This window comes from Panicum virgatum, chromosome 7N, assembly GCF_016808335.1.
Source record: "Panicum virgatum strain AP13 chromosome 7N, P.virgatum_v5, whole genome shotgun sequence".
Taxonomy (NCBI): Eukaryota; Viridiplantae; Streptophyta; class Magnoliopsida; order Poales; family Poaceae; genus Panicum; species Panicum virgatum.
The window spans coordinates 37,290,732-37,308,892 of NC_053151.1; the positions used below are offsets into that span (position 1 = coordinate 37,290,732).

The following is an 18,161-nucleotide window of genomic DNA, read 5'->3' on the forward strand; positions in this document are numbered from 1 at the left end:
GAACGGACATGTACATGAAGACTACCCGCTCTGCTACACTTGGGCGGCAGCCCTGGCGGCGGCGCGGCGGCGGCGGCGGCCGCCTCGGCGCGGCCGCGGTTCCGGCCGAGCAGGTAGCACCCGAGCGCCAGCACGATCAGCAGGAGGATCGCCGGGATGGATATCACGACCTCAAGCATGGCTGGAGCCTGGACCCGGACCTGCTCCAACCCTTCTGCGACAGCTTCCTCTTCTTTCCTCTGCACTTCTGCAGGACTGAGAGCGATGTCTCAAGAACCCAACCCAAGAAACGATAGGCACCGACACCACGAGACGGAACGGATGGGACCAATCCAGAACGCTGATCGCTCGCACAAGCCACGCGGGTGTTGACGCTTCGGGACGAAATGACGTACAAGCCTGGGCACCGGATCGTCTGACGGATGGAGACGTGAGAACGCCGCGACAAGAGTTGGTAACCGTTCCGACGTCAAGAGAGCTCGGGCTTGTCTGGAAGATGCCAGGAGAGTGCAGGAAGGATCGGTGCTTCCGTGCCAGTGTGGCGAGGACAAGGACCTTGCAACAACCTTCTCAACTACAGACGGACTGTAAAATCCTGATTTTCGGAGGATATGAATGAAAAAGTTACTGGGTGAAAATTAGACCCTGTTTAGATTCCAAAACGCAAAATGCAAAATTTTTGCAAATTACTTGCATGGTGTACTAAATTTAGTCGAAAAATAAATCGCATTACACAAATGGTCTGTAAATCGCGAGACGAATCTAATGAGCCTAATTAGGACAGGATTATACACCAAATTGCTACAGTAATGCTACATTAAATATGCCTAATGATGGATTAATTAGGCTAATTAGATTCGTTTTGTAGTTTACAGACGAGATCTATAATTAGTTTTGTGATTAGTCTACATTTAATACTTCAAATGTTAAAGATTTCATTCCAAAAATGAAAAATGATCTAAACAGAGCCTTAGCCTGCATTCCGAGTAAAGGGCTAAAGGCGGCTTAGGTAGGTTTATGCTTTTGATGGGTCAAGGGCTTACGAGCTTATCAGACCAGACATAGACACCAGTATACCACAACTTACCGCTTGGCCACAACAAAGGCAAGCAGCTCTGGACTCAATCTTTTTTTTTTTTGAACGAATAGCATGAGAGTGTGCTTATTTCATTGATAAAGAGGAAGAGAGTACAAACACAAAGGTTATGGCTACAAATGGGAAAATCTCACGGAACAATTGCCGCTAGGGGCCTCGCTCCTACCGCTATCCAAGCGGCTACCTCCTCCTTAATCTTACTGAGTACCGAGCAGAAGCTGGACTCTCTCCTGTTGAAGATTCTTGCGTTACGTTCGTTCCAGATGATCCACATGATGAGTAGCACAAGGCTGCGAATTCCTTTCTTCGAGATTCCCGGTAAAGTGCCGAATTTGCAATTTTCCAATTCGATGGTTTTAGGAGCGGCACCTGGATCCAAAGCGCAATGCTCTCCCAAACTCTCCTTGTGAAGCGGCAGTCAGCAAGCAAGTGTAAGGTAGTCTCCATTTTCTGCCTGCAGAGAGCCCAAGAGGTGTTGTGTGGCCATCCTCGTCTGGCCAGTCTGTCAGAGGACCAGACCCTATTCTGGAGAATAAGCCATGCAAAAAATTTGCATTTCGGCGGTGCCCATGTCTTCCAGATGCTTGAGAGAGCGGGCGTGGCAATTGTCCCCAAGAATTGCGCTTCGCATGCCGATTTAGAGGAGTATTCACCAGAAGAAGAGAGTTTCCACTTAATGTTATCCGGCTGGTCATTGTGTCGTACCACATTTCGCAGCATTCCCCAAAGGTGCGCAAATTCTAGGAGGTGTGCGGTGGTAATCGCATGGGTGTTTCTGAACTCCCGAATCTAATTGTTCCTATGGAGGGCGTCCGCCACCGTCCGTTGCTTGTTTTTGGATAATTTGTATAAGTTTGGCGCAATGTCTTTATGTCGACGTCCTTGGATCCACCCAGACTGCCAGAATTTTGCCTTTTTGCCATCTCCAAGTGTGATAGTTGTGCAGGCCGCGAAAAGAAGCCGGTCTGAACCAACGCACGGGGGGTCGGAGCCAACCCACGCCTTTTCCGGAGAGACCCACTCATGCCAAAGCCAGCGAAGCCGCAGTGCTGTCGAGAAGCTGTCCAAATTGAGGACTCCCAGGCCCCCAAATTTCTTGGGGAGGCAAGAACGTATCCAGTTTACTTTGCACTTTCCTCTGGTGAGCTCTTGGTCACCCGCCCAAAGAAAGCGTTTGCGGATTTTATCGATCTCATCTAGGACTTCCTTGTGCGGTTTGAGAGCCGTGAGGAGGTAAATAGGCTGGGCCGATAGGACCGATTTGGTGAGAGTTGCACGTCCGGCTTGCGTAAGGTTTTTGCCGTGCCAGGCTGAAAGTTTGCTTGCCGCCTTATCAATGAGAGGTTGGAAGTCTACTCTGCGCAGTCTTGTAGGAGACAAAGGTAGGCCGAGAAACTTGATCGGGAAGGTGCTTCTCTTAATTGGTAACCCAGCAAGGAGCGCTTGAAGATCAATGCCCTCGCAGGAAATTGGAGTGACGCTTATTTTGGCCATGTTGGTATTTAGGCCCGAGGCTTCGCCAAAGTTGTAGAGTAACTGCGTCAAGTTCTTGAAGTCGTCTTTGTCTGTCCTGATGAAAATAGCAGCATCGTCCGCATAGAGGGATGCCCGAAATCGTGCTGCACGACCACGAATTTTACTAAGCAGACCCATGTCAGTGGCTGCTGAGAGGAGTTTCGGAAGCGGGTCGATTGCCAGCATGAAGAGTAGTGGAGATAGTGGGTCTCCCTATCTTAAACCGCAGCCATGTGCAATCGGTTCAAGAGGAATACCATTCAGAAGCACCCTAGACGTCGATGAGACAAGGATGGAAGCAATCCAGCTCGTCCATCTCAAAGGGAACCCCCTTTTCTGTAGTAGCGTTAAAAGGTAGTCCCATCTTAAGGAGCACTAGTTGTTGTAAATCGCGTTCGTAGCAGCCATGACGTCTTGCTTGATGATCGGCCAGCATTTTTTGAAGAAGAGCCCTGAGAAACCGTCAGGCCCCGGGGATTTATCAGCAGGCAAATGGCAAATGGCGGCAAAGATTTCCGATTCACTGAAGGGGGCATCCAGTGACGCAAGATTCACTGCAGGAAAGTCCAGTCGATCCCAGTTGAGATCTTTGGAGTGGTCGGCCGGGGTTGCCATGATGGTGGAGAAGTGCGCATGTATGGTGTCCTGCTTTTCTTGGTGAGAGATTGCCCAACCGTGGCCAATGCAGAGGCGTTGGATGAAGTTTTTTCGGCGTCTGTCGTTTACTTGAAGGTGGAAGTATCTGGTGTTTGCATCACCTTCTTTAAGATTTACGGCTCTCGCACACTGTCTCTTACGCACTCTTTCAATTACTGCCCAGCCCAGAATCCTTTTTTTGAGTTTTGTTCTGATTCGCAGTTCAGCTTCAGTTAATTCTCTGCTTTCCTGGGCAATGTCCAATTGCAAAATAACTTGCTGGGCCATGAGGAGTTTAAGTCTCGCATCCAAAATGATCGAGGAGCTCCAGGATCTCAGCGCCCTTGCTGTTGCATGAAGTTTATGCCCAAGTCGGTGGAAGGGTTCTGTGTTGGAAGTGGGAGCGTTCCAAGCAGCTTGCACTGTTTGCATGAACTGTGGAAGTTTGATCCAGAAGTTTTCGAATTTGAAAGGCGTCGGCCGGCGTGGCCCAGAATCCTGAGCCAGGAGGAGCGGGCAATGATCGCTATGTGAAGACGATAGCGCATGCAGCATGTGGTCTGGGAAGGCCAAGTCCCAACCCTCGTTGATGAAGAAGCGGTCAAGTCGTGTCAGCGTAGGGCGGCGTCTTTCGTTGCTCCAAGTGAAATTTCGATTCTGTAGGTGAATCTCCTTTAACTCGCAAAAATTTAGCGCCGCTCGGAAGCGTCTCATAAGCTGCAAATCCAAATTTTGGTTGTTCTTGTCTCTTGCTCTGTAAATCAAATTGAAGTCACCTAGAAGGAGCCATCTGATGTCTGGCGGTGGTTTAAGAGCGCGTAGGTGTTGTAGGAACGCCGTTTTTTGATGCCTTCGGGAAGGGCCGTAAACCACGGTTACCAAGAATGTAGTTCCCGAGCTTCGAATGGTAACCGTCGCACTGAGTGAGAAGATCCCAATGTGTATGTCATTTACAAGGATTGTGCTGTCATTCCAAAGAATAATGATGCCGCCCCTAGTTCCCTGCGCAGGTTTGTGAGCGAAGCTGTTGAGACGATAGCCCCCTAGAAAGCCAGCAAGGGCATTATCAACGTTCTGAAGTTTAGTTTCTTGCAAGCAGGCAATGTGGCAAGTTGTTGACTTTAAGGTTTTGTGGACTGCCAGACATCGTGCCGGCGAGTTGAGACCGCGGACATTCCAGCTCAGCTTGTTGAAGTCGTTAGACATAATATGAGGAATATTGTCGCTTGCGAAGTTGTGTTGCTAACGTAGGCAAGTAGGGACGCAGTTGCCAAATGTAGGAAAGGTGCCAAAACCGCCTGAAGGTCTGAAATAGCGGGGCATAGGCGGAGGAGCGCAGACAGTCGAAAGTCATAACCGCCAAAGCAAAGTCGATGTTTCGTAGATAAGGCCCGAAGGTCATAGCCAGCAGGGCAGAAACGCGGTCGCATACAGTATGCCCGAAGGTCATAGACAGCAGGGCAGAGACATGGTCGCAAACAAAATGCCCGAAGGTCGAAGCCAGCAGGGCGTGAAGGTAGCGTAGGATACATGGCGCAGATCATGCTCCAGTGCAGGGCAGGGTGCTGCATCAATCATCTGACACCGCGATCTCCTGCTGAATGTCTGGTGCCGCCTCTCCCACGTACTGTATCAGGGCGTCGTGCACCAGATCGTCATCATCGTCGTCAAGGTTGAACAGCGCCGTCATCGCCGCCAGTATGTGCTCGGGAAGGGGACCGGAGAAGGTTCTGATGAAGTCCTGGAGGATCTCTTCAATGGGCTTCATTTCATCATTGGAGATCCCCTACTTGCGCCAGAGATTACGCTGCGCACGCTGGACAGCCGACAGTAATGAGCGCTTGGCAAGCCTGGCGCTCCTCCTCACTGCCGACATGTCGAAGGTTCGTCGTTGTTGGGGGCACCACTGCGGTGGCAGCAAGACGAGGGGCGGTTCAAGAGCCGTGAAGAGGTCATCGATGGCCGGCTCCTGCTGCTGCTCCTGGAGCGTCGGCGTCTGGTCGTCGGTCGGCGTAGACCGCTCCTGGACCGTCGGCGCCTGGTCGTCGGTCGGCGTATACGTTGCCGGCGCGAGCACCTCCTGTAGGCCGGCCTCAGCCGGCGGTTGGTGTAGAGCAGGCCGGCGATGTTGCCCTAGCTCTTGGGCCTGAGACATGCGGCCCAGAGCAGGCCCGGGAGGAGAATCCGATCCGTGGGCCTCGTTGTCAGGATCGGCCGGAGTCCTTCCAGGAGAGACCTCGGCCGGCATGGCAGCCACCGCCGCCGAGACCTGCAAGCCGATCAGGGCTCGCTCCACCTCCGCGATAGAAGGGTCTGCATCATCAACGATCCTGGAGAAAACGTGCGAGATAGGGTGTCGGTACCCTATAGCAGGGATTCCCACTCCTACTGCAGCAAGGCAGGACTCACGTAGTCATCCGTAACTACGCCATGAGGGGCGGAGCAGCCAGGCCCCACGGGTCAGGCTCTTTCCTCACCAGGCCAACGGCCTCGGACCCGCTCCCCGCTCTGGGACGGGTCCGGTGACGCCACGTGTCCATGAGGAGGGGAAGCTCCGAGCCAACAGCCGAGGGCTCGGACCCCCCATAGGGGTCCGGGACCTCCCGCGTCCATCCGGACCTCCCACGCGCGTAGAACCAACATACCGCCGGGGGGGGGGGGTCCGGAGGCGCCACGTGTCCCACAGGCGCGGGCGTGGGTCTTCCGCTGGAAGACTCGCCCACCCACCGCATTCAATGCGGGTGGTTGAGGCGTGCTCTGCCGCCGCAGCACGCGGGGCAGCCTTTGTCAGGTCTCACTGTAGACCGCGCATTACCGAGGTACACAGTGCAGCCGCCTGCGCCGCATCCGCGCAGAGCCCGTCTGCCGCATTAATTGAATACGACGGCACGACACTTTTCCATCATACCGCCTACGTCGCAAGCTACACGGCCCGTTCAGCTATGCTGCAGCCAACGCCGCAAGCTACACCCTGGCACCGTTTCGACAAGACAGGGCATGGATATGCTGGACGGAGGAATCCCGCGGGCAGACAAGGAAATCCAGGAATGAGATCTCCTTCGCCTGCAATGCCACAATGTATGAACAATATGTTATTTTATACTACATCGGTTGGGCCCACCTATCGGGGACCCAACGGCCATGTATGCGCCTCCCTTGAGATATAAAAGGGAGGCGCTCGCTACAGGCTCTCGGGGATTCTCAGACTCACGCTGGACTCAGCACTAGATCTCTCAGACTCTCTTGAGGTTAAGAAAACACAAGCAATACAACACACAGTGGACATAGGGTATTACGCTCTGGCGGCCCGAACCACTCTAAACCTGTTGTGTTCATCGTGTTCTTCCAGCGAGAACGAACTAGTCATAGCTAACCCCCGAGTACTCACCCTCTGGGTTTAGGCGGGTGCACTACGCCACCCGGCTGTGGGTTTGCACACCACGACACAGGGATTAGGCGCTCACATTCCTTTGGGGCGGACCAGGCTCCATTCCGGCATGCCGGAGCTTCAGTGGTGATGGCAATTTTGTCGGCGAGGAGGCTGGCTTTGTTGATGTAGTCCGCCGCATGCTGAAGCCAGGCGCCGGCCGGCACGTCCACTCCAACCAGAGCATTGGACTTGAGGGCCTCTGCCTGCCTCAAGAAAGTTGCACGGAGCTCGTCTGCAGACATTGCAGACAGCTCCGTCAAGGCAGGCAGCGGCAGCTGGAGGGTGCGCAGGAAGCTGTGCTCGACCAGGCGTGAGGAGCATTGCCGGCGTCGGTCAACCTTGAACTCGGAGTCATGGCAGCGTGGCGAGCGCATGCGCTCATGTCGCGGGGCGTCCGAGGCAGCACGGTCCGAGTTCCAGGGCCAACGCCGCGAGTTGCCGCCCCAGCCAGGGTGGTCGTAGACGTCGTCGTCATCTTCGTCGTCATCGTGTCGCCGTTCCAGCCAGATGAAGCCCGCATCCTTGCAGGTGCGGCCACGGTTGAGTCGTAGGCTGTCCGAGCGCTCCTGGGGGCGGCCAACGCGAGCCCGTTCACGACTAGTGTCCTCGAGGCGCAGGGTGTCGTCGCGGCGTGGCCGAAGAGAGTCCCCGCTGGGCACCGGCTCGCGCGGTGGCAGGGGGAGCCGCGTCGAGAACTTAGCTATCGTGTCCGCAAGTGAGCCGTCGGCCAGCCCATATCGCCAGGCATAGCCCCGGCGAACCGGCTTGAAGGCAGCCGGGTTGGAGACCGTCCCTTGAAGGTCCTGCGCCACCGCCGTGGAGTCCTCGATGACGCCCAAGTGAATGAAGATCTCGTAGCGTACCCCTTGTTGCCACCGATCCGGCTGCTCGTGCAAGACGGCGACGGCGGAGGAGCGGTCCGACGGCCTGTGGTGAAGATGAGCCAGACCTTCTTGGGGATGGCGCTCGGGTCCTCAGTCCAAGCCCACAGGTTGATGTGCCTCGTGTCGAGCGGCTGCACCAGGTCTGAGTTGATGCACTGGAGAGCACATCGGCGACCAACGATGCGTTCAACAAGCTCCAGCGTCCAAGCGTGGCCGGGGATGCCGTCGAGGTAGAGCCTGACGCGGTAGAAGACGTGCATCCCCAAGGCGTGGGTGAGGCTCCGTCAGCGCCTCAAGCTGATGTCGATGCCCTGGCGCTTGAAGCGGCCACGGCTGCGGGCCTTCTCGCAGTCCTCTTGGCGCTCGAAGCGAATCAGATATGGCTCCGGCTGGTGGACGGTGACCGTGATGGCCCCGCGCTCCAGGTGAAGGGCGTTCAGCATCAGCTCCTCAATGTCCAGAGCCCCAGCGCCGCGAGGCAAATGCAAGGCCCAAGGGACGAGCGTTCATGCCTCCCAATCGCGAGCGTCGCGCTCCAGGTCGTAGGAGTTCGGCACGAAGATTGTGTCCTCAGGGCACGTGTGCGGGTCGCCGATGGCCATGGGGACGACCCTGGGGTGCAGAGGAGGGGGCGGCGGAGGTGGAGGTGGCGGCGGAGTTGAAGAGGGTGGAGGAGGAGGTGGCGGCGGCGGAGGTGGAGGCAGCGGCGGAGTCGAAGAGGATGGGGGTGGTGGCTGTGGTGGAGGGGGGTGGCTGGTTGCGATGCTTGCGCAGATGACAGTCCCGCTCACGGTGGCCAAAACGGTGACAGCGGAAGCAGCGGAATGGGTCTCGGCAGGTCGCGGCGAGGTGCCCGCGCCCAAGACACCTGAAGCAGCGGCCGGCTGTGGCGATCTTGAATTCGTGGAGACCGGTAGCTGAACGCCTTGAATGGTGGCGTGCTCCCCCCGAGTGGCTTGGATGCCGGTCATGTCCGCCGTCACCTCGGAGCAGGGTGCCCATAGCGCCGCGACGCGGCCCCTTTCGGCGCGAACGCGCGGTTATCCAGCCTTGGTCAGACTCAGCTGGGGCAGGGCGACGCGGAGCCCAGATTTGCTTCGTCCTTGAGATCTTGCCGGAATGAATGCGTGTCAATGAAGGAGCACGTCGCGGCGGAGTGAATGCTCGGTGTAGAGGCTGGCGCTGTGCAGATGAGGTAGCCGGGTATCATGACGGGCGGCTGGGGGGCAGCTGGGTGGCCGTCGCAGACGGATGAGGCGGAGGGGAAGCAACCACAGCTGCACCGTGTCGGGCTACATCTGCGTAGGTGGGGGTCGGAGTCGGCTAGGCGGGCTGTAGATCTGCCATGGCAGCCTCCGGATCCGGCGTGGCAGGGACCCATTCGGCCTCATCGGCGACCGAGCGTCCATGGCTGGGTGGAGGTGGTGGCGAATCCCTGAAGAAGGCGTCCCACGCAGATCTGCGGGGAGAGGCTTGGGGAGGCAGGTCAAAGAGGTGCGAAAGGGGAGAGGGAGACTGACGGTGGAGGATTTTGGGAGGCTGGGCGATGGGGCGGCCGGCGGCGGTGGGGGAGGGCCGGGTGGCATTTCGAACCGATGACTGGAGACCACTTACTCTGGACTCAATCGGCAATGAACTGATGAATGATACACGCACCGCGAGTACAGGAAATCAGTAATGGGTGGAACACAACAGAATCATGGTGCAACCACGAAGCACGGCGGTATAGCAAACTAGCAATCATATACAACACAGCAACGTCGATCTCGCACAACATCAAGCTGTCCTCCCTCACTAGACAGAAACACAGGGAGAATTTTAGCTTCCAGGCAGCGAAGATACAGAAATGGCTACACGGTAACAATTGTCTAATTAGTTTCTTCACTGTTACTCAGTTAACAACTAATTAAAAGGATGAAATTACATGGGCAAAATGATCACAAGCAGATTTCGTCCAACCATGGCTATGTACTGCCTCGCCCAAGATAGTTTCCATCTTGGAAAAGCGTCTTCAGATTACTGCAAGGCATAGAAAGCTGGCATTACATTCCAATGAAGATTCAATCTTTAACCAAAATAAGGAAAAAAGAAGGAAATTAAAGCAAAGAGGAGGCATAGAACATCCAAGAGGCAGTGATGGAAACTATGAAGTAGTTTTAGTCGCAGATGGCAAATACAAGTGACTGCAAAATATTTCGGGATGAATATGCCCCTCTACACAAATAGCTTCATGGAAGTTCGTGCTTGGATTTGCTACTGTGTAGTGTGTACTGTATCTACTCAACTATATTCATGAACTCGCATCGTCACAAAAGATGTAACTTAGAGGTATAATCTGCTTGTATAGCCATTTGAGTTCCTCACAAATACTGATTAAGGGGAGCATATGACAGCTGGAAACAGTTTTAGCTCAATCAGATAGTAGTCCCAAAAAGGTAAGAAGTTTGTACCTTTGGAAGAACCCAAGGAGATACCGGAGAATGTACCAAAAGAGGCAAACCATCAAAATATCTAATTATAGTCAAGGGATAACATGTTATTTTACTGAGACTCATAAGTAATCAGAACTTTAGGAGCATTTGGAGTGGTAAAAGGACTGCATCAATGGAAAACTTTAGAGCCACTGCTATTCTTCAATCTTCATTGCAGTCAAAAAACACCCAACCCTCCATGAAGACACTAGAGATCGTTAAAAGGCTTAGTGCATGTATCAACTAAAGCCTTTTCTGTCAGCAATAAATATAAAGTAGGAAGGGAACATAAACAATTTACTAAATAAAAGGTTGTGGGTGGCCTCCAAAATTTCTTGCACATTTCAGGCTTGAGAAAGTTGGGGCTCTGTAAATATCATTATCTTGTTTTCCAGGACTATCTATGTATTCTGGAGCGACGGTTGCCAATATATGTGGGACATGAACATTAGCATTTATAGAACATGGAATCAGATGTTAAGCAACAAGGAAGAACATGGTGCATGGCACTCTTCATTGCAGGACAACCACGATTGCATACTGTCCAAAAGCAGTAGCTCGAGGAGTACGCCATGATCAGGGCAGGGTTAGCCTGACTCAAGGAAGGAATACTTTATCTCAAGCAAGATTCAGGTCCCGACCTAGCTGTCTAGTGGTACGATAATTTTACATTCTTGTTGTTTCCTCTGCAGTTTTCAGAAAGAAAATGGCCATGTTATAATCCACATTCAGACTTCCTAAAATAGAGCTTTGAGCAACTTTAAGCCTGGATTACTGTAGGAGCTCTGCTAGTCATTGACAGACAAACACAGGCAACATCTGCAATATAACTTTCTGAATTTCCTAGCTAATATATAAATTGCTTTAAAACTCATATTCTCTGGATGTTTGGCGCTAAAGAACTATAGCCCTATTACTAGTGTCATCCATCAAAGGAGGCTCTCGTATTGGTAATTATCTATAGTCTTAAAAATTGCAGCGGGGAAAGGAAGAAGAGTGTTAATGCAATGAACGCTGAAAGATCCCTAAATTCGACAAACCATAGGATATATCCGCATGGTTTTCTCACTTAGCAAAACAAAAAAAGAAAAAAAATTACAACTAGACTGAGGCACTGAGCCGGGTGCTAAATGGATCTACCGAGTAATCAGGAGAGATGGGAACGAGACTGCAAGAGAAGCAATCGAGGGAAAGGATACTGAAGAGGTAGCGCTCCCACCAATCGAGCATGTAGAGGCCGATGGTGACATTGTATAGGTGGATCTTGCGCCCGATCCAGTTCATCCTCCCTAGTCCCTCCTCCCCGCGACGGCCGGCGCCGCAGCTCGCCTCGCCCAGATCCGGAAGGAGCGGCGGCCTGTAAGATGCTCGAGAGGACGAGGAAGGCTGTCTGCTCTCTTGATGCGGGTCAAAGGCTAGTCTCAGCCGTTAATCGTGATCCAATGCTCCAGATCGACACCTTGGGGCTCACCCATACAGAAAGCGTTCGATCTCCTGTGGACGGTCGAGATCGAGATCGAGATCGAGTGAGCTCGATCAGACAGTGGTGTAACCAGCTGAAACTCCCACCTACAGAAACCTGTACTACAATTCAGCCTTTCAGTTTCAGATAATGAATCGCGGGGATCAAAGCTGATTGTCAGGTGTAGGCAATGTCCCACTGAGTCACTGAGATGATTGATGAAAGTTAAGTGATAAAGATCACGTCGCACAAGTTCAATAACCAGAAAGACAAGCGAGGCATTCCGTGATCAAAATACTGCAGTTGGCAGGTACATACTCCAAGTTAACAAACTCATGAAACATGTGCTCATGCGCAGCGGTTCCAGACTACCAGTTAATTCTCCAAAAACATACATAAGTAGATAAGCTACAGCCTTCAACAGATACATGGCTTCCTCAAACCCCACATCAAGGGGGCTTGCTGCAAGCTCACTTCGGGTTTCTCAGCACGATGATGACTGAGTCACCCCTGAGGAACATCTTGCTGATGAACCTGTCCTTGTTCACAGGCAGAGCCTTCTTCTTGCCCTTGCCAGTCTTGGGTACCTGTAAAGAGACGAGCCACGGTAAATTACGCTTTCAAAAATTAAGAACTTGAAGGATCCTAGGGACCACAGCCTTAAAGCTCAGTTCGTTACCTCTGTCCACATTTCCCGCACGTTCTCAAGCACCATGTTACAGTGGCGATCAAAAGCACGAACACGACCAAGCAGCTTCTTGTTGTTGCGGCAGTTGATGAGCACCTGAAGACATTCAGATATTGAAGTTTTAGCTTTGCTGACAAATTGCGGACAAAATTCAGCAATCAAAATAATGTTGTACATGCTTAACCATTAAATTGTTCTGAAAAATAAGAAGATACTCTCTCTCCAGCCCCAAAAGAATGCAACTCTTATCTCCCGAGAAGTCAAACAATTTCAGGCTTGGTCAAATTTATACAAAAAATTACTAACATTTATGTTTCCAATTAGATTTAGTATGAAAATATATTACATGATTAATCTAATGATACTTATTTTGTAACATAATGTCAATATTATTTTGTATACATTTGGTCAAACGTGAAGTTGTTTGACTCCTTGGGAAGCGAGAGACCGAGAGTTGCGTTCTTTTTGGGATGGATAAAGTACAAAGCAATGCAAAAACGAGACCGGATGGCAGATGAATATGCTGTAAAACCTAGTGAGCATGCACAAAGGATAGATACTATATATAGAAACTTAAAACAATGTTTTTATGCACCATATGATAGTCATATGATAGTCAGGTTCTTAATTGGGAGCACCATGAATGTGAACAATGCTTTTATGTGCCATATGATAGTCAGGTTCTTAATTGGGAGCACAATGAAATTAGATCTAATGCGAAAAACAGAGGCTGAGCCATGCATGAAGTTATACCCATTTGCCAACTAGTGTCTATATATTTTGTATGGAACCCCAAAAAAAAAAAATCTAAGGACACAAGAAGCATAGTTTTCTAGCAAATAGCTGCAGGGAAAAAGGATAAAGTTCGCACCTGGGTGTTGTTCTTAACACTCATCATTAGGACAGACAGAGGACCAGTGCTAAATTCCTCCTCTTTCTTTCCAGCCTGCTGTAAATAAAGATATGAGTTAGCATTGTCCCGGTTTACCAAAAGAGGTTAGAAATGCAATAGACACCAAAATCAAGCATAGCAATGACTCTACAAAGAAAGCGGATTTCTCTGCGATACCATAACAGCATCTATGAGCATGCAGAAAATGTTTCACCATCTATGATGTAACTGGTTGATGCAGCGCATAAGCTTAAGGCCTTTATTGGTTCATTGCTGTAATAGGCTATTATGAATTACCAGGACCGATTGGTCCATTTGGTCAAGCAAAAAAAAGCCATGCTTCTCTTCTGGAAAGATAAGACACATAGGTGGGGGATCCCAAAAAAAAATGCAAGTGCATAGAGATTGCGCTTTGCTTCAAAAATTGAGCATAAGAATTGACTAAGTATTTTAACGAAATTTAATTGCTGGAATTTGCCAATTCAGGGCTGAGTGAAAAATTCAAAGGTTCTACCAGACAACTAACTAGCCAGCCTAGGTCTAGGGTAAGGAAAACAGGATGGAAAAATACAAGGCTAAAAGCCTTCCAATATATCTTAAACTGAAATTCTAACCAAACGAATGGGGTTCCCTACAGTAATCTCTGCTTCTAAAAGTACAACAGCAAATCCAAACAAGAAAACTGCATCTTTAAACAGCACTAAGAGAGGAACTTACATTCTCTTCCGCCATCGCGTAGCCTCCTCCGCTCTCCTGCGAAGGGGAAAACAAAGGGCAGCCTAGTTAGCCAAGCTGACACGCGCGGGGAAAAAACACAAGCGCAAGAGAGATCAAGCCCGCATCTAACGGCCCGCGCCCGATGCCTAACAGAAGCTAGGAACTAAATCAGAAATCTTGCGGCTACAGAAAAACCCTAACTGAAAAGGGGGCGCGCTCGGATTGGTGATACAGCGCCGGCTACGTACCTCCTCCGCGCCGACGGCGAGCCGCTCCGGGGGGTGCTGGTGCGCTGCGAGCGGCGAAAACCTCGGAAATTTTTGGGCGTGCGTCGCTTCCCTTCCCTCGCCTGCGTTTTTGAGCGGCGGCGTGTTAGGTGTTCGGCACTGTGCCGACCCACAGCAGGGCAGCAGAGGCGGTTCTAGTGTTGGGCCGGGCTGCCACTTGGGCCTGTTTGCGGGCAGCAGAGGCGGCTCTAGTGTTGGGCCGGGCTGCCAGTTGGGCCCAAATGAGAAGAGTAACCAAACTGTTGGAACTGAACAATTGTAGTACTGACAAAATCCTGAAGATGTAAAATTTGACAGGCTTGGATTTACAGCCATTCTTCTTCAATGGGGGATTGGATCGCGCGGTTTCGATCAAACCGTAGGCTGGTAGTCATCACGGACTCACAGTACATTGACGCCTTTTGCCACCATGTTGGATGGATCAAAGAGTTCGGCAACCTCATCCTGTCAGGAAATGTTGTACGCACGATTGATTGCACGTAAAGATCGACCGATAAGGTCGTAGGCCGTCCGGCGGCGTCGCGCGGCGGTCGATCGATCGGAACTAGCTCAGAATCTGACACAAAAGACACTGCGATTCGATGCGAGAGAGATCTGCCGTAGCGCCGCCATGGCATTCGTCAGGATACGCCTGCCGGGCTACGCACCCTATCTTGATTCGGGCTGGCAGAGTTCGCTGGACTTGCTTGGGGCGTCACATCGATCGAGCAGAGAACGACCGCCGTACCCTTTCCATTCTCGTGCAACGGGTTACGGGTAGCCCGGTCCAGAGAGAACATACACGGAGACGGAAAAAGTCACTGCAGCACAAGCTCGCCACGGGGACCGCTCGCGCAATATTGTGACAAGAAGCTTCGAGCAACATTGCCAAGCAATTTGCATACACAATGTGACAAGAGTACGTATTAGCTGCTAGGTAGAGATGGTAGCCGCCGGCCCGGTTGGATTCTATGCCCCGGCAGCAATCTGCAGGATCAGGGCATGCAGTCACCTCGGGCTCCAAGTGTAACACATGCGGTAGAATTTTTGTGGGAACCAAGTGGCGTACACGATGTGCATAAACTATGCCAAAACACAGTTTACTAAGACCCCATAGCTTGGGGACATTCAGAAAATATTATTAGCAATGCAATAGTGTTGGCGCCGAATCAGGGCCAACACACGATTGCACTTGAACGCGCGACGCAAAGAGAAGCTCAATGCAGCTCTCCTACGTAGGGTGGTCAGACCGATCAGGGGGACCGGTCGGACCAGTCGCCGGTGAAGATCGGCGATGACCGACGAACGCTTACCCGGGAGGGACTCCGTCAAAGCAAGCGCGCGCAGGGTTGTTCTAAGATCGGCATGCCACCTAGAACGCCTTTAAACGTCATGGAGACGAAGGAAGAACAATAAATATGGGGTTGGAAGAGTTAGGGTTTCGAAAAAAAGTAAAGACGATAAAAAGTAGTAATTGTATTATGTTTTGATCGATTGGATGGTGACTCAATCGGCCGTGACCTTTTATATTTATAGGGTGGGATAGACTTATCGAGCAAGGAATCCTTTTTACAGATCTAAATTTACAAAAAATTCTAATTATATTCGGACTCCTCTTTAACCGGTCAGACCAGTCGGACCCACCGGTCTCACCGGTTGGTCTCTGTCGGATTGGCTACATAACCCCGCCCGGTCAGACCGCTACCGGTTACGACCAACTTTGGTCGTCAACAAATAGCAAGGGAATAACGATGGGCATGGAGCACGCACGCTTGAATTGGTCGGCATATAGCGGTCAGGTCAGTGATGAAGAGCAGAGCAGCTCGCTGTGTGTGGGAGAATGGAGGCGGCAGCTGCAGCGGCACTCGTACTACATGCTTGTTACCGAGACAAGACAAGACGAGACATGGGATATATCTGTTGGTGTAGAACACTCTCCGGGACGAAGAGGTCACAACAGTTCGAGTGATTGTGAGCGAAGACTTGTGGGAAAATAGCAGCGGATGCGGTAATGACACGAAAATCAAAGCAGCAGCGCGTTAGCTCTGTATTCCATAATGATTTGCACGGTTACAAGAGGGCTATTTATAGCCCAACGGCTCACCTACCCATTAGTTAGAATTCCCAAAATGCCCCCTAACTGCCCCAAATACAGAATATTCCATAGGCTTTTAGGTAACATCACATTTACAAACACTCAGTGGATTACAGCTGGCCCGACACACGGGCCCCAGGTCCTCCGCGCCGCCGGATGCCTTTGTTTCGGGGCTTCGGATATGACCCTTCGCCGAGCGAGGACGTCCTGAATCTGTGGAGACAATTAAAAAGAAAGAAAGCCAGTTGGCGAAGTTAGGTAACAACACCTTTATGTTTTACGCAGAATTGATCAGGACAAATAGATCGGGAGAATGATGTGGATGAATCTTCAAGAAAAGACGCCGCTGCCCCGCGGCTCTTCAGATTCTTTCTGAGCGACGCGAGGGCAAGGTCGACACTTTACACTGGCGGCGCGCTCTCCCACATGCCACGACTAGGGGGCCAGCGCTATATAAATCGACCCCCGGGGGGCGAGAGCTCATCCCCCTCCCACGCTTCAGCCCCCCCAGCCCCTGGCCTCTCTTTTGCTCTTGCTTTCCGAGGCCTTCGCGAGGAACTGATTAACTGGTTTGCTTCGGCTTCCTTCTTCGGGCACGATGGATTCTTCCGAGGACATGGCGTCACGCGACTGGGCTCGATTTCCTCCAACGAAGATTCTTGGCAAAAGCTACATGACCCATGCCATGATCGAAGACCTGGAGAGGCGAGGTGTCCTCGAAGCTGGTATGGCGCGGCCTCCTCCAGATGGTGAGATTGAAGCGAAGCCTCAACCTGACGAAGTTGTTGTCTTTCGCGACTTCTTCATCGCGGGCCTTCGCTTTCCGCTGGATCCGGTGGTGGTGGAGATTTTCAAGCTATTCGACGTCTACACTCATCAGATGACGCAAACAAGCTTCGTTCGGTTGAACTTGTACATGTGGCTGTCGAAGACCTATAAACTGAAGCCTACGGCCACTGGCTTCGTCCGCCTCTTCAAGATCCACTTTCAGCCGAAGACGGTGTTTGTGAAAGCGAGCGAAGACGCTGAAGCCTCGGAGGTGGACCCTCAGTTCGGTGTGTACACCTTCGCTTTTCACACCCACGTTCCAAGCCCGGTCGTTGCTTATCGCAACAGGTGGGGCGCGTGGACAACGATGTGGTTTTACCACAAGGTCCCTCTTGATGGGTCTTCGCGGACCCATCCTCTGGTGGTGAAGGAGATTGGACCGCTCCCGGAGCAGCCTCCGTTCGTGGAGGTTGACGAAGGGACGGAGGAGGCGAAGGCTCATGTCGCGATGCTTCGCGAGGTATCAAAGTTGTTTTTGACTCAAGATATAGTGAAAGAGTATGTTGCTTGCAAGTGTTTTCCCGTTCGCGAAGGGTGGTCCATAACTTCGTGGGTGGGAAGGGAGAAGCGTGTGGGCGGTCTTCCGATGCCCAACTTCTCTACGTCTTTCGGGATTACAAAGGACGGTAAGCCCCTAGCCTCTTTTTTTTAATTATCCTTCGCATATTTTTGCGTAGGTGTTGATCCCATCACTGTAGAGATCCTTGCATACGAAGCCATTGGGGCGGAAGCTACGAAGGAGCATACTCTTCTTGAGTCCCGGCTGGGGGGCACTCGGAACAATCGGGTATTTATATTTTTTGAGATCGAGGCCCCTCAGCGCGCTGCTGATGCTCGATTGTCTGAGGCCGAGAAGAAAACAGCAAAAATGGAGCCTTCCGGTGCTGCGGGGGCAAGCGCAAGAAGTCCAAGGGTGGCGGTAACACCGGGGTCCTGGAGAAGAAAAAACGCAAGACTACAGCGGGCGGGGGGGGGGCTTCTGAAGAAGCGTTCTAGGCTTATCGACGCTGTCCTCGCGCCGTCCCCGCTTTGCAGCAAGGAGGATTCTGAGGAGAAGGTGGAGTCAAGCGGTGACAGCGCGACGGCGAAGCGAAACCCCGCTGCTCCGACTAGCGTTGCTCCGAAGCGGGCGATGCCCGCATTCTCCCTCCAATTCAGCGAGCCAGAAATGGAGAGCGACA

The 18,161-nt window shown here is 51.9% G+C and overlaps 2 protein-coding genes across 4 annotated transcripts; both read right to left on the reverse strand.

The window, feature by feature from the left end:
* Positions 1 to 9,261: 9,261 nt before the first annotated feature.
* Positions 9,262 to 11,442, reverse strand: LOC120682315. Of its 2 annotated transcripts, none has more exons than XM_039964150.1 (3): positions 11,232 to 11,442; positions 10,012 to 10,072; positions 9,262 to 9,580 (listed from the first exon to the last, which is right to left on the reverse strand). In XM_039964150.1, the coding sequence occupies exons 1-3, from the start codon at positions 11,314 to 11,316 to the stop codon at positions 9,526 to 9,528; spliced, it is 201 nt and encodes a 66-aa protein (XP_039820084.1). In that variant the 5' UTR covers positions 11,317 to 11,442; the 3' UTR covers positions 9,262 to 9,525. The 2 variants fall into 2 exon arrangements, with proteins under 2 accessions (XP_039820084.1, XP_039820085.1); XM_039964151.1 differs by having other exon boundaries at positions 9,262 to 9,597; positions 11,232 to 11,438.
* A 310-nt stretch (positions 11,443 to 11,752) lies between these two features.
* On the reverse strand, positions 11,753 to 14,202 carry LOC120682314 (probable small nuclear ribonucleoprotein Sm D2). Of its 2 annotated transcripts, none has more exons than XM_039964148.1 (5): positions 14,040 to 14,202; positions 13,792 to 13,827; positions 13,054 to 13,128; positions 12,174 to 12,278; positions 11,753 to 12,081 (listed from the first exon to the last, which is right to left on the reverse strand). In XM_039964148.1, exons 2-5 carry the CDS (start codon positions 13,804 to 13,806, stop codon positions 11,965 to 11,967), a joined length of 312 nt encoding a protein of 103 aa, XP_039820082.1. In that variant the 5' UTR covers positions 13,807 to 13,827; positions 14,040 to 14,202; the 3' UTR covers positions 11,753 to 11,964. The 2 variants fall into 2 exon arrangements, with proteins under 2 accessions (XP_039820082.1, XP_039820081.1); XM_039964147.1 differs by having other exon boundaries at positions 13,054 to 13,131; positions 14,040 to 14,199.
* Positions 14,203 to 18,161: the final 3,959 nt, after the last annotated feature.